The 15,136-nt window shown below is 46.1% G+C and overlaps 1 protein-coding gene across 1 annotated transcript; it reads left to right on the forward strand.

Moving 5' to 3' along the window:
• Positions 1-1,704: 1,704 nt before the first annotated feature.
• LOC306793299 (calmodulin-1) lies at positions 1,705-14,545 on the forward strand. Its single transcript, XM_079290860.1, has 6 exons — positions 1,705-1,834; positions 8,015-8,045; positions 8,710-8,853; positions 12,294-12,400; positions 12,709-12,844; positions 13,452-14,545. Exons 1-6 carry the CDS (start codon positions 1,832-1,834, stop codon positions 13,478-13,480), a joined length of 450 nt encoding a protein of 149 aa, XP_079146986.1. The 5' UTR covers positions 1,705-1,831; the 3' UTR covers positions 13,481-14,545.
• Positions 14,546-15,136: the final 591 nt, after the last annotated feature.

The following is a 15,136-nucleotide window of genomic DNA, read 5'->3' on the forward strand; positions in this document are numbered from 1 at the left end:
TGCAGCGGCCAATCAGAAACGCCATCACACACCGCCACGGCAAATTCTCCAGTGTCAGCCGGGCTGCTTCCTACACTAGTGGTATCCTTCCGCACTTAAAAACTAGTACTCTGGGATAGGGACATCTAACTCTCTTTTTGGATTAATAAGAAGCCAGATGGATGGATGGTAGCTGATGTGCCATTGGGGATTTGATTTTTAAAAAGTGAAGTTGATCTTAAGTTAAATCCTGTGAAGTTGAGAGGTATGTGCTACAATTTAAAGGCACAGTCTGCATTTTTGTTCAATCCTATGAGTTTGATTACGGTAATCAGAATTGCTACATATGGCAATACAATTATTGATAAATTGGCCTGTAGTGGATTAAGACATATTCGACTTGCTAGACTGAATGTTGAAGCCATAGGCTTGAATTGTCTAAATTATATTTATGATTGGTGTATTTTTCCCAAATGCCCACTGTCTTCCAAGAATTTGGTTGTTGATGTATTTTGCCATGATGGAGACTATCCTTATTTTACAATGACTTGTGATGGTTATCAGGCAGTGAAGAATGGGAGAAATTCTAGATAACTGACAATTACCACAACTCCTTATTGCACCCTGTACATTTACATATGGGATGATAAAGATGGTGGCTCAGTTCAGCTGTAGTTTGTTTTTGCCCACTCACAGTTAATTCCAGTGTTTATGTAAACCAGTAACGCCTCAATAACTATTTGGGCTTAACTTTAATTTGCAGCTTTACTTCCACTTAATCTAACCTGGCCTGAAAGCTCCCAAGGAGCCTACCTTAAAAAAAACACTCACACAAAATACTACTTCTCGAAAGGAAACGTATATGAAGAAGAAACCATTTTTATTGTCATATATATTTTTACACATACACGAAATGTATCTCTGCATTTGACCCATCCCTGTATATAGGGAGCAGTGGGCTGCCATTGATCAGCGCCCGGGGAGCCGGGGGTTCAGTGTATTGCTCAGGTACACGTCGACACGTGACACGTCCCAGTCGGGGATCGAACCGTTGACCTTCCGGTTCCCAGACGACCCTCTTAACCCAGTGAGCCACGGTCGCCCCCTAAATTATTGATCCCAGAAGGGGAAATTTGTCTCTGCATTTGACCCATCCCTGTATATGGGGAGCAGTGGGCTGCCAATGACAGGCGCCCGGGGAGCCAGGGGTTCAGTGTCTTGCTCAGGGACACTTCAACACGTGACACGTCCCAGTTGAGGATCGAACCGTTGACCTTCCGGTTACCAGACAACCCTCTTAACCCAGTGAGCCACGGTCGCCCCCACGGTGATTGGTGATTATATAGAGCAAACATCCATGTGAATACTATTTTCATCTAAAAACACCCATACAGGTTCACCTTACAGGACGTTGGCCAGTGACAAACTCAGCACAGCAACATATTAACTGTGGAGGTTTGATCCCAGTGTGTACTCTGTGTTTAGTATATCCAGAGATGTTTTATGGGCACCACTCTTAATGTACATCATGTAAACATTACCGTGCAAAGACAGTGTAAACAACAATCCTCCAAACATCCAGTGCATCTCCAGTTGTGTACTTTCACGTGAGCGTGAGGATGCCCCGGTGATTGGCATGTCTTCTGCTGGAGGCCTGCGCCGCTGCAGCAACCCTCAAATCGAAATAAGGAAGTGAGTGATCAGTGCTTGTGCGGCGGAGGGATACACAGGCAATCCCCATTCTGGCCACGGCCGATATACACACTCCTAACCCGCCAGTGGAACTCCATCTAAGGAACGAGCACACTCCCAGTCTGCCTCCACAGACCAACAAGCACACAACCCATCCGCCATGGTATGTATTGTCATTCATTCTGTGCGGTGAGGAAATGCGTTTTAATTCTAGCGCAGCCTGTTTCTTACAAGTGATAACGCGGTGTAGATGAGTGCCTTTCCGTTCCTGCATGTTTCATATCTGCTATTCAGTCATTGATTCCAATAGGAGCTATTCGTAGGAGACGGAAAACGCCCGCAAACCGCAATTGATATGTTCTAGCTATAGCACGGGGTGAAAAGAAGCTCTGCTGTGGGCTGTCTTTAGTCGTCTTTGTGGGTTTATGCCTGAAATAATGTCCACCTTCCAAACTGTATTTCCTGCGCAATTCATACGGCATTACTTGGTATTGGTCTTCGTCGGGTCAAGTAGTTGGTTCGCAGCTGCAAGGTGCAGATCGAATTAATTATTGGACTAGAATGAGTGGTATGGGAATAACTAGCTTGCTATTCTGAGTCATTAGACATTACAGGATCATTCTGCAGCCATAAATGCATTAGGGTGCATTTTACAACCCGCGTTATGAGCGACGGCGTGTTGGGAAGCCCACCTAACGTTGCTAGAGACACGGCTGAGCCATACGCGGACATTTTCTCTGTCGGAGCCGACATGTTTCAACAATCTGTTAGAGATATATCGGTTTTATTCTCAGTTTCCGCCATCCACACGGTGCCCTCCCCCTCCCCCTCCCCTATGAGGAGAGCGGGCTGGCTGCGTATGGCTTCCCTTTTTCTCTGTTGCACCATCTTGCTGCTCGAGCCGAGCCATGATGGGTAACGACACTGTTGTATCGCGTCAGTGTTCCGCAACGGAAACTGACCATATTCTGTAATTACACGGTTATAGCAACAGTGTAAAGGCTACTACAAACAGCACGAGACGCAGTTCCGCCCTGACTGCAGCCCCTGGGGTTTATCTCGGGCTGTGCTATCTGCTGGTCTTATGTCGGCTCATTTGGTTGCCTCTTTGCAAATTTTCGATGCCATGCAAATGTGGCTCCCATGAGAGTAGTCCTTGAAGCTCTCTCTGCCTCTGGCCACCACAAACCATCAACAGCTGTGCAGTTTGGTGACTTTTTCCAAAACAAATACGAATATCACAGGACCATGATGCCACTTTAATACTTACATATTTTAAAAGCTTATTTATTATGCTGGTGCAACTTACATTCTGAGAAAATACAGTGTTTCAATAGGCCTCAGTGACTGTGCAAAATACATTAACATGCACATTGCCAGCCATTCTAGCCAGATGTTGGAGACACACTCTCACACGCACACTGCCATCTGCAACCAGCTAATGAAACCTGCTACGTCACACACGGAGAGGTTACCGGGTGGAAATGACCTGCATGTGCAAAAGAGGCCTTCAAATGAATCTATTGATTATCAAGCCTGATAGATCATTAATGGCCCAGAGGGAGTCAATAAGCTGTACCTCTGATCAAATATCCCATGTATCGAGCTGCGATGCAGTTTCGTGTTACAACACGGCGCACTAATTGGAGTGTAAAGTGGAATTGTTTTGGAGTTCGCCTGCGTATCAGCATCTCTGAAAAGTTAAATCCACAGCCGTAAGCCTCTTGTCTGCATCAATGCCGCCATTGAAGTGGAAACAGCCTCCCCCATTGAGCTGGGAGTATCGAATAAGTAGTGGGGCCATGCTAAGGCCCTATCCTAGCAAAGATCTCCTTGGAGAAATGCTACGTTGGTCAAAATAGAGAAACGAGAGTGTCGGAAAGCTGAGCGCAGGTGGCGAAAAACTAATCTCCAGGTTCACTGTGACATCTATAAAGAGAGACTTCGCAATTATAATTTGGAACTTAGAAATGCAAGGCAGTCATTCTTCTCTGACATCATAAACAAGAACAATACACGCGCCTTATTTGCTACCGTCGACAGGCTAACAAACCCTCCAGTGTCGGTAGCTGCTGAACTCCAATCGACCTGGGCATGCAATCAATTTGCCTCCTTTTTTACTGACAAAATTCAGAAAATTAGACAAGCAGTCAGTGCCTCCACACCAACCACAGGATATGTGTTGTCCCGATCTCTGAATAACATCCATTCAAATATCATGACACAATTTCATTCAATCGACCGTAGAAGCCTAGAAGACATTATACAACATCTGAAGTCATCCTCCTGCTGCTTGGATGTTCTACCAACACACTTTTTCAAAAATATTTCAAACTGCATGACCACTGATCTTTTACAAATTGTAAACACATCCCTTCTCTCAGGTGTCTTCCCACAAGCCATAAAAACTGCAGTTATTAAACCGCTCCTAACGAAGGTTAGTTTAGACTCCGCAACGATGAAAAATTATAGGCCAATATCAAACCTCCCATTTTTAAGTAAAATAATAGAAAAAGCGGTTTTCCAACAGCTGACCAACTACTTGACCGTAAATAACTGCTTTGATGTTTTCCAGTCAGGCTTTCGACAGCACCACAGCACTGAAACTGCTCTTGTTAAGGTTTTCAACGACATCCACTTAAACATAGACAATGGCAGAAGTTCAGTCTTAATGTTACTGGATCTCAGTGCTGCATTCGACACGGTCGACCATGCCATACTCCTAGAAAGACTAAACATCTGGGTGGGACTCTCTGGCACAGCACTTAACTGGTTTGAATCCTACTTGAAGGGCCGAGAATACTTTGTGTCTGTAGCTCATTACACATCAGAGCTGACTAAAATGACATGTGGTGTTCCCCAAGGTTCAATACTGGGGCCTCTTCTGTTCAAACATCTACATGCTTCCACTCAAGACAATTACAAAATCAGCCTATTATCACCTGAAGAATATATCAAGGATGAGAGGACTTATGTCTCAACAGGATTTGGAAAAACTTGTCCACGCATTTATCTTCAACAGACTGGACTACTGTAACGTTGTGTTTACAGGTCTCTGTAAAAAGTCCGTCAGAAAGCTGCAGCTGATTCAGAACGCTGCAGCTCGAGTCCTCACTAAGACCAGGAGGGTGGATCACATCACTCCAGTTCTGAGGTCTTTGCACTGGCTTCCTGTCCAACAAAGAATTGACTTTAAAATCCTGCTGTTGGTTTACAAAGCACTGAATGGTTTAGGGCCAAACTACATCTCTGATCTGCTGCTACCTTATGAACCATCCCGACCCCTCAGGTCGTCTGGGACCGGTCTACTTTCTGTTCCCAGAGTCAGAACTAAACATGGAGAAGCAGCGTTCAGTTTTTCTGCTCCACATATCTGGAACAAAGTCCCAGAAAGCTGCAGGTCTGCTGAGACCCTCAGCTCATTTAAATCAAGATTGAAGACCTTTCTGTTTGCTGCTGCCTTTAATTGAACCACGTTCAATTCATATATTAATCAATTTCCTGCATTTCTGCATTTTACTGCTGAATTTAATTTCTTACACTGTTTCTTTAATTGTTTTTAAATCTCCTTTTCTTTTGCCTTATGTTTTGATGCTTTTAATGGTTTTATTTGAAGCACTTTGAATTACCTTGTTGTTGAAATGTGCTATACAAATAAACTTGCCTTGCCTATCCTATTGCTGCTACGCTCTTGTTTGCTGATGCATGTTTAGTAAGTTGACAGACATCTGATCTGCTGCGATGAACAATTGATCTACTTGGCGGCAACACCTAGCCATGTCCCATGTTCCCGGTGTCCAGGAGCCACTAAGTGCTCTCTGCGGTGCGGATGAGTACCACCAGGCCATATGGTGGACCGGCCCTGTCCGCAGGGCATGGGGAGGCCGGTGTTGTTTACACCCATCCTCTCCCTCCTCCCCTCCAGACACAGCCTGGGCCCCGGGGCCTCACTGTCTTTTGTCCAGCCTCAAAGAGAAGAGGCGTTCAGCGCTCTGTGGAGCTCAGCTCCATAGAAAGGAAGTGTGTGCCACACTCATTCTTTGTGTTTGTGCTTGTGTTAGGATGAATGGAAGTGTGTGTGTGTGTCACACCCATCTGTCAGATTGACAGTTGGTTGTGCGTCTTTCACTCAGTGAATATAGAGAAGCAAGCTTCTTCAGGAATTGTTTGGGCCCCTCTCTGTGACAGATCAGAAATTCAAAAAGTGCCTACAGCGTCGATAAAGACGAAGATAATCGTTGGCGTTGTCTTGCACCATTTTGCATCCCCTATCAAGTTAAAGCTAGTGTGAACAGTGAGCGATGCAGTATGTTTGTACAAGGGTAATATGACATCCTCGCTGGCCCAGTGAACTGCCTCCTGCCTCCCACAGTCTTGTTTGGAGCGCATTGCTGGTGCCGGCTGCCCGGGCAACGGAGGGAGTGGTTGACCCACCTGTGCCAGCAGAGCCCCGATCCCCAAACACTTCTCTACAAGCTGTTATCAGGCTGGAGGCCTGGCAGTGAACAAGCCCGTCTATAGAGCGCTGTGGATGGTAAATCACCGAGAATTTCGAGGGAGAGAATATAGAATATAGAGGGAGAGAAGAGACACACAGAGGGGATAAGGTCTGGAGGAGGAGGAGGAGTTAGTATTAGCTGAAGTCCAAGTGCCAGAGAAAGAAGGAGGAAAGAGGAGAAAAGGAAAGGATGGGCCTGGTGGTGCAGCAGCACTGTGAGGCTCCAACGGCTTGGGCCTAAGCCAGTGGAGGATCCATAGCACTGAGTCACCAAACCCCACACCCAGTCCACTTAGAGAGACAGAAAGAGATGCGGTAGTGACACAGCATGACAAAGAGGGTGACTAAGGAGAGAAAGGAAGGGAGACTTCTTGACAAAGAGGGGGTGAGAAATGAACAGGAAGAGATGAGAGGGACAGAAGAAAGATGGCACCAGAAAAAAACACAAATGAGAAAGAGAATATTGGTGATGGCGCGTTAACGGTTTTGTCTCTTGACATTTCTGATTCTCATAAATGGAAGTGGAGACAGGAAGAGGGCGCGGGAGGGAGAGGAAAAGCATTGAATCATGTCAGCTGATTGATAAGCGCTGCCGATGTTGTCCATGAAGCCCCTCGCTGGATCACTCCATCCTGTGGCTGCTGCTACTCAAGCCGTGGGGAGAGGCCTCTTGTTACTGAAAAGTCAAATGTCAGCTCACAGTGTGTCATCTGCTGAATCTTGTCCAGTCCAACCCAATCAAATTCAATTTACTGGCTCGGTTTTTCAAAATAGAGAAGCTCCACCTCCAAACATGAACTCTACAAGGCTGTAATTTGGGACTTACGGTGGTGTTGTTATTGGATGTTTGCTTGGCGGTATCCACGGCTAGATTGCTTGTACAAACATTAACACACCGACAGGCTGAAGGAATGCGCTTTGAGGCAGAACTGGCTCCTCTGACTAATTCACAGGAAACATGGGGATGGAAAGTACTGGTGATGAGGAAGAATGCCATTAAGAGGAACTCTGTGTGTGTGTTTGCAAGAGTACACGCATATATGTTCGTGTGCACATCTGTGACTACTCTAGTTTTATCTGTGTGTGTTCCTTTGCTGCCAGGCCCAACGTTGTCAGTGTGGTCTGTTAACAATAGTAATTAAAGGAAATCTTTTTTTTATATGAAGCGGGATGAAAGGGAACATGTGGGAGTTATTTGCGCCTCAAGCTTTGTATTCACACTTTGCTGCTGAGGGTGTGTTTAGAACAGTAGCTCCTTCACAAAGAAGCTGCATCTTTCTTTGTAAAAGGCCTGGCAGTGGACGCTCGCCTGAAAAACCACTTCTAGCATGTGTGAGTCGCTATCAGCCATCACGGAGCCCCAGCTAGAGGAGGGAGCAGGCATGGGACCCAGCAGGCCTGTCCTGTTGGTCTGGCCCTGCTGATATGTCCTGGAACAACCCCTCCTGGTCTGGAGGCAGCACCTCAACCGTTTTATTGCAGCATCTCTTTGCCCAAGCAGTCCCTCTTGTGTGGATGCCATGGTGTAGCCTACTTTTTGAACACTGTGTGCCTGGATCCCATGGAGCCACTTCTCAGCTGGGAATAACATCTTGTGCAGTGCCTTTTGCAGAGCTCTCTATATCAGAGCTTTAAAAGACATCTTGATGACGTCCAAGTCTGATTACTGATTTTAAGCATCAGTATCAACTTTATAACCGTCAGAATCAGTGTTGAGCCGCGTGGTGATCGGTGGGTGGGGACGACGAGGAATGTAGTGACGCAACAGTTTGGTATTTGGAATGGTTGCCTTGTCGAGAAACCTTGATGTTTGTAACCCCTTTTCGTCTTGTTTTCCAACCACAGGCTGACCAACTAACAGAAGAGCAGATTGCAGGTAGGGGTCTCCTTTGCTACTCTCCTCACATACACACTGGCATCAGCTGCTCTGGTTGCCTCCACCACACTTGAACATGGTGTGAAACAGAACATTGAAGGACTTGGTAGATCATTAGCTTTTCAAACTGAACAGGAAGTATGAGGAAGAAGCATTTACAGCATATCATGAGTCAGGAGTAAAATCCATGAAGCAACATTTAATAGACATTTTACCAGGTGAGCTTATGAGCAGGTTGATTCACTGAGGCACCTTGATGTTCTTGATTAAAAAATGATGTGGCCTTTGTACTAAAACTAGAGGCTGCACCGTTTCTTCTCAGGCAAACCCCCTCTGTGGCTAATTAGCTTGTGCTACGGCTCCAAGGCTAATGCTCACTATTTCCTGGTCCTCCCTGGATGGCTCTTTATGGCCTATAGTTTAGATGCCAGGATTCCTCTCACAGTCTGAGATGAGATCTCTGTGTGGTTCTCAGAGCCCAGCACACTTCACCTCTGTCCACACTCATGAGGGCCAATTTACAGACAAGCATGAACTTAGTTAACACAGTATAACTTCAGTCACGGGATTGATTAACATTTGCGACCTGACTGCAGCGTCCGAACATTTCTGTAGCCGCATAGCAGCAGCACTCTAACCTCCCTCACTTACTCCACCCTGGCAGAGTTCAAGGAGGCTTTCTCCTTATTCGACAAGGACGGCGACGGCACCATCACCACCAAAGAGCTGGGCACCGTCATGAGGTCGCTGGGCCAGAACCCCACAGAGGCAGAGCTGCAGGACATGATCAATGAGGTGGATGCTGACGGTCAGTATACACACTTGGATTTTAGGGCTGAGATACACATTCCCCCAGAGAACTAGCTGCTGCTAAAAGACCTGACCCACAATCTACGTGTGTAGAAGTTTAGGGACAGGGTTAAAATGACATACAGTTATTAATTAATGTGTCGTAGCAATCCGTCTGAATTTATGTCAACTATTATTGTTCTGATCAGGCATCTGACAATACAGCCTGTTATCTTGTTACATTTGTTTGTTTTTAAGATGATTAAATCAAATAAATATGAATCAGACCAGTTTGTTCAATTTTATTTTGGATAAATTCAGCATTATATTAATCAGGAAATTTAAAAATTATCGTAAAAATTATCACTTAAGTCAGTCGTTCAATTAGTCGACGAATCAAAAAACAGTAATGGTTAGGTACAGCCCTCTGTGATTTGATGTTAAGTTATTGTCAACTGTTAAAGAGATGGAATAATGCAATAGAGTAATACATGGTAAACAGGAGGGAGGACTAACTCCTCATGGGTTGCTAGAAATGTCCTGCATTACAAAGACAGCAGAGATTTAGATCTGTTTTGTGTTTTCCATCCAGGCAGCTGAAACATGTCACAGGACAAACTCAGTGCACACTTCTTGGAAAAGGGTATTTCAAAGATGGATAATCAGCAGTTAATCTGTTAATTGCACTCCCATTTTACAAAGTAAGCGAGTAGGAAGGGTTTTAATATTTAGGTTAATAAGATGATGCCATTCCGTTCCCATCAGCAATTCGACTGATCCTTTCCTGCTCACGCCCCCGTTTTAATCAGTGTAATGACCAACCTCCCCTCAAGGCTAGGTGCTGCAGGTCTATGGGTCATTTCAGAGGAATAGGACCATAATTCCACATAACCGTTCTGTTGCATGACTTCGAGTAGACTTCTGAGTAGAGTGGGCCAAGTGTCCAAAGACTGTCAGTGTTTGCTCAGGACCATGATTCAGGCAGATTCCTCTAGTCACCGCATGAACACAGATCTCTATCCTCTACTGCGGAGACTCCCAAAGATGCTGTGATAGAGAGAATGAAAGAAAAAAAAGCGTATAAAGAGAGAGGAGTGGTAGAAGTTGGTTTGCACCTGAGCTGACTGTCCTTGTGGCGGCGGAGTGGAGGATGTGAGCTGTAAGTGGGCCTTTAGCCCAGTGCTGCTCTGTCAGCTTATAGGATTCTGTAAATGGGACCGCATTGATCAGGAGAAATCGATCGCACCGCAGCACGGCTGCCCCTTCATTGAAACGTCCTCCCACCATCCTCAGCGCCCACTCCCCCTCTGTTACACCCAGGAGCAAGCGCACACACACACACACATACCATCACTAACATCCCCTTGTTCTGCCTCCCTTGGCTGATGCAATCTAGGTCAGACGGCAATGAAGCTAGTAATGGAAAATAAAAGTGGTTACATAAGGTCTCTCTGCGCTTTGCACATCCAGTACCCACATCAGCAGCCATGGGATGTCAGCTGGCCTATTGAAAATGTGCTTTATTTACCAAACAAGGAGGCTACGGCAAAGAGGTAGAATGAATGGAAGAGAGGACGGACGGCCTCAGACGGACAGAGAGCTGTTAAAAAGAACTCGTCTCCTGGCTATGAGATAGTGAAAGCCCCACAGTGTGGGATACAGTATCAGAAGGAATGACTGCTGTTGGTCTCACAAGCACACGAGCTCAGCACACCTGCTCCAGGAAACAGGATGATAGAAGGTGTAACGACTTAAATAGGGATCAAATAACTGCATGACATAAATATTAGCTTCAGTCACAGCACATCACTCGTCATCGTTACACAACGCTGCACCTCGCCCTCCTCTCAGAGATGGAAGTTGGCTTCATGATGCAGGAGGAGCAATGAGCACACACTGAAGAGCGCTGAGATGCCTCAGCCTTCCATAGTTTGCGTCAGCACCTCTTATGCGTAATCACACCATCTCCCACTTGGTTCACTCCTTATATTCTCTCCTCTTCATAGCTCCCTCATCTCCATCTCCCTCGCTACTGCCCACTCACTCCCTCCCCCCCTCTCTCCCTTTTTTCTTTCTCTCTCTCTCTCTCTCTCTCTCTCTCTCTCTCTCTCTCTTTCCCTCCCACCATTTTCTCTCTCTTGCTCCCTATCTTCATCCCTCCTTGCCTCCATCACTCCCTCCTCCAGCGTAGCAGCTTGCGGTACAGTTGAGCAGATATGGATGGAGGGCTGCCTTGCCTCTCCAGTCGTTGTCCCCCTCAGATGATGGTTTTCCAGTTGCCCTTCTCCAAGCCCGGCTCCCAACCCCCCAGTGGCAGAATGTGTTCCCTCGGTGCTGCTGGCTGTCTCTGTGTGTTAGATAACAGGTCCTTAGATTGTTACCCCAGGCTATGAGATCACCATCTGCCCCATCACATTACTGCATCCTTTTTTGTTCCACACACACACACACACACACACACACACACATCCATCCTGGCTCTCCGCTCTCTCGTTGGCTCTCTGAGGCGTGCTCTGTCATTGGTTAATCTGCGTACAATCCCTCCACCCCATCCGTCCCACCGTGTGGCTAATCCTCCCGGGTGCTTTGCCCTCGGTGTCCCTGACCTTCTCTTCAATCCCCTGACTTTTTTTTTGTCGGCTTTTAATTACAATACACCGCCACTCTTACTCCCAACATCTCCAGGTCTCCATAAAAGCAGAGCGTCCCACCATTAGATCCTTCTCCAGCCATCCCATCCTCCCTCCTGGAGTCAGTTGGTGAGCTGCTGAGTTCCTCATAGATCTGTTCTCTGTCAGGCGGGTCTGATCCCCTGGTAATCCTGTCTTGACAACAGTTACATGGATATTGATCCGATCGCAGCACAGCAGCTGCCAGTAGCCCCACCAAAACATGGTGTCAGAATGTTGATGGGAAAGGGGGACAAACGAGGACTTAAGGGTGGATATAAGTGGACATGAAGGATGGATCTGGGTTGAAGCTCCCCAACCTCTTTTTGGCCTTCTCCCTTCCCCTCCAGCCAGAGCCTCTGACGGGGGCACCAGGAGATGAGCCGTAGGTTTATCCAGGCTGCTTGAAGGCCGAGCTACACAGTGTACTATATGTCTGCATTATGGATGACTGGCCATGGGTCCCCCTGCTATCCTGTTGCCCCCCCCCCTCCCCCCTCGTCCTCTCAGCCTGCGGTAGCTGTGTTTATCACAGGAAGGAAGGTTTATATTAACATGATTTTAGGGCTGCTCCCTCGCTTCGATTACTCGCGTCTCAAGTTGCAGTGCCAGGTGCGCCTCTGGAGAGGAGCTAGAGGGTGTAAAGGCTGGTGTCAGAGATGCATAGTCCTCCGTTGCTTCTCATCATCTAAATGCTGGGTTACATTATCTCTACTTATCCTGGTTTGCTTTTAAGTAATTGCAGCAACTTTTTGCTGATTTAATTTGCCTCGTTGATCACCCGTTCCAGGTAATGGAACCATTGACTTCCCGGAGTTCCTGACCATGATGGCCAGAAAAATGAAGGACACAGACAGTGAGGAGGAGATCCGCGAGGCTTTCCGGGTATTTGACAAGGTAAATAAAGGTTTCAGAGTATAATGAGGACATTATAGAACTGTTTCCATGCTTGGCAAACGTTTTAGCTTCATTTTGACCTTTTTAATGTATGTGGAGCAAGACGTCAAGTCATCTGGGAATATATTTAAATAAGCCTGCTGACTCAAAAATAGCTTCAGTTTAAGTTTTCCAGCTTCCTGCCCGCCTAACACCTGTCGGCATGGCTCCTCATTTATCAATCTGGTGTGAAGTCTTCCCTCCACAAGTTGTTAGCCTGTGGGATTTTTACGGTTTCACACATTTGATCCAATGCCGAATGTTTCCAGGATGGAAATGGCTACATCAGCGCCGCAGAGCTCCGTCACGTCATGACGAACCTGGGGGAGAAGCTAACGGACGAGGAGGTGGACGAGATGATCCGAGAAGCAGACATCGACGGTGATGGACAGGTCAACTATGAAGGTAAGAGACAGACGGCAGTAACGGAAGCACACAAATAGCTTTAGTTTCTAGGCCATGGCGTAAGCTTTATTAAACAGGGGGACCATAGCACTTCATCTTCCAAGCTGTGTATTTCTCTGAGGGGGACCGCCAGACAAGCCAGCCACACATAATATTAGTTATTAGATGGAGGCTGCTGAAGCCGAGATGGGAGAAAGCCATCCTTCTGAATTATCATCAGGGAGCCAGGAGCCTTTTCACTCCTTCTCGCTCCCTCCCCCCTACTGTCGCTCCCTTGGAACATTACACGAGGGACTGCGCTCATTTTCTAGAAGGCTGTTGATATATTATGAACAGTCCATAACTTCTGGCTGCAAAGCGCCCGCTTCTATCCTCTCATTGTACCAAGGAACAATAGAGAATATGTACTCAACAGACAATGAGAGCCTTCTCTTATTTACTTATATTTGTTGTATGTGTGCGTGCGTATCACCATCCAGCAGCTTTTTAATCACGTGTTTAATGAGGTGAACATGGAAGCTGTTTTGAAAGGGGACACTCGTTAGGATGTGTGTTGTGGACCTAAAGCTGATGTCCCTGTTGTCTTTTGTCCTCTCTCCCTCTGCAGAGTTTGTACAGATGATGACTGCAAAGTGAAGCTGGCCCGCCCCGTCCTGTCCCCTCTTAGAAGAAAAAAAAAAAAGGGAAAAAAATAAAATGTTTTACTTACCTCTTGGGAAAAAAAAAATGTTCATTTATTCATACTGTTTCTGTGTAGAAAATAATTGAATGTTGAAATAAAATATCCTTCTGTCCACACAGGAAAAATATAAAAATATACCAAAATATCTGCATGAAAATGATGGTTAGTGATCCTGTCCCCTCCCCCCGGAGATCAGTTTAGCATCAGTACTTAACAAGTAAAAATAATAATAACAACAAACCCTGTAACTACTACCGTCAGACTCAAGCATTTGGCGAACTCCTTCCAGTCCCATTTGCTAGTGGTAAATGTCTGGGCTGCCATCTCTTCTTTCTCTGTCTGTTTTCTGTTCTTCATGCATGCAGCTTGAGACCGGAGCACTAACCCCCCCCCCCCCCCCCCCCCCTCCCCCTCCTCCTCCTCCTCCTCCGGGCTACCAGAGCGTGCTGATTCCACTATAAGCTGTCCTCTTGTTGGTTTGGTACAGTTTTTTTGTATTTGGAGAGGAACCCTGTACTGTTAAGATGAGCGAGTATACCAGGTTCTGACTCTAGCGTTAAAGTGGAATGGGACTTAATTGTATGCGAGATAAAAAGAGAAAAAACAATGTACAAAAAATACATTTTCAAATGTTTGGCATGTTTTTGTTACGTTATTTGGACGGCCATCTTAGTAGTTGTGCGTCCTGCCCTTTTAAAGGAGGGGGACTTAAAGAGTCTTACGGTGAGCTTTCTGTTTTATTTCTCTTTCTTTTCTTTTTTATTTCCGCTGAGATGGAGTGTCTGTCCTCTTTTCTTGCAAGAGAGAATCACTGGCCTTCACTTTTCTTTTTCTTCTTCTGTTTCTCGACTCAGACAGCAGCGTAGTGAGGGGTGTTCTGTGTTCGCAGCGCATGCTATTAGGGGTGTCAGCACATCAGTCTTCACAACTGTTCGTCTGAGTTCAGTTTACATTCATTCCAAGTTGTACATGCTAGTCTTTATTTTATTTTTTTTTCAAATAAAAGACCATGAACTTTATCGTGTCTCATGTCGTTTCTTTTATGCTCCAGTGTTTAAATGATCCAGATGGCAACAACAAGTGTTGTTGAGACAAACGTGTCAATAATCAATCAATGAGGAGCAGCGTCCCTGGAGAGAGGCTGCAGAGAGCTCCTCACAGGGGAGGCAGAGTGTTTGCTCTGGTGCTCAGCGGTGGATATACATACACATCTATGACGCCTCTCCTCTCTCTCAAGACCAGGCTGGTTGCTAGGCAACAGGAACATGCTGTAACTGGGATGTTTTTCTTTTTTGAAGAGGCAAGTGGGAGTTTGAATAAACCCCCCTGCTTCTGCTGATAACTCCATGTTGACTTGTCCTAGTAAGGCAAACCAGGCCACAATGCTACTGCTGTGCACTTTTATTCAACACACACACAGCGTACAGCACAAACAGGTCTCCACCATGCCTCTAACACAACACCATCGAAATGTCTTGAAAGGCAAGTAAGCGCTGCATTGTTTCACTATATTTGGACTGTGATATGACCATGTTGAGAAAGGAGCAAAGCTAGCCTGAGACAGCTCTCCACCCACCTCCAGCATGAAGCCAGCACTTCCCTTAATCTAG

Source organism: Melanostigma gelatinosum (genome assembly GCF_949748355.1).
Source record: "Melanostigma gelatinosum genome assembly, chromosome: 19".
Taxonomy (NCBI): domain Eukaryota; kingdom Metazoa; phylum Chordata; class Actinopteri; order Perciformes; family Zoarcidae; genus Melanostigma; species Melanostigma gelatinosum.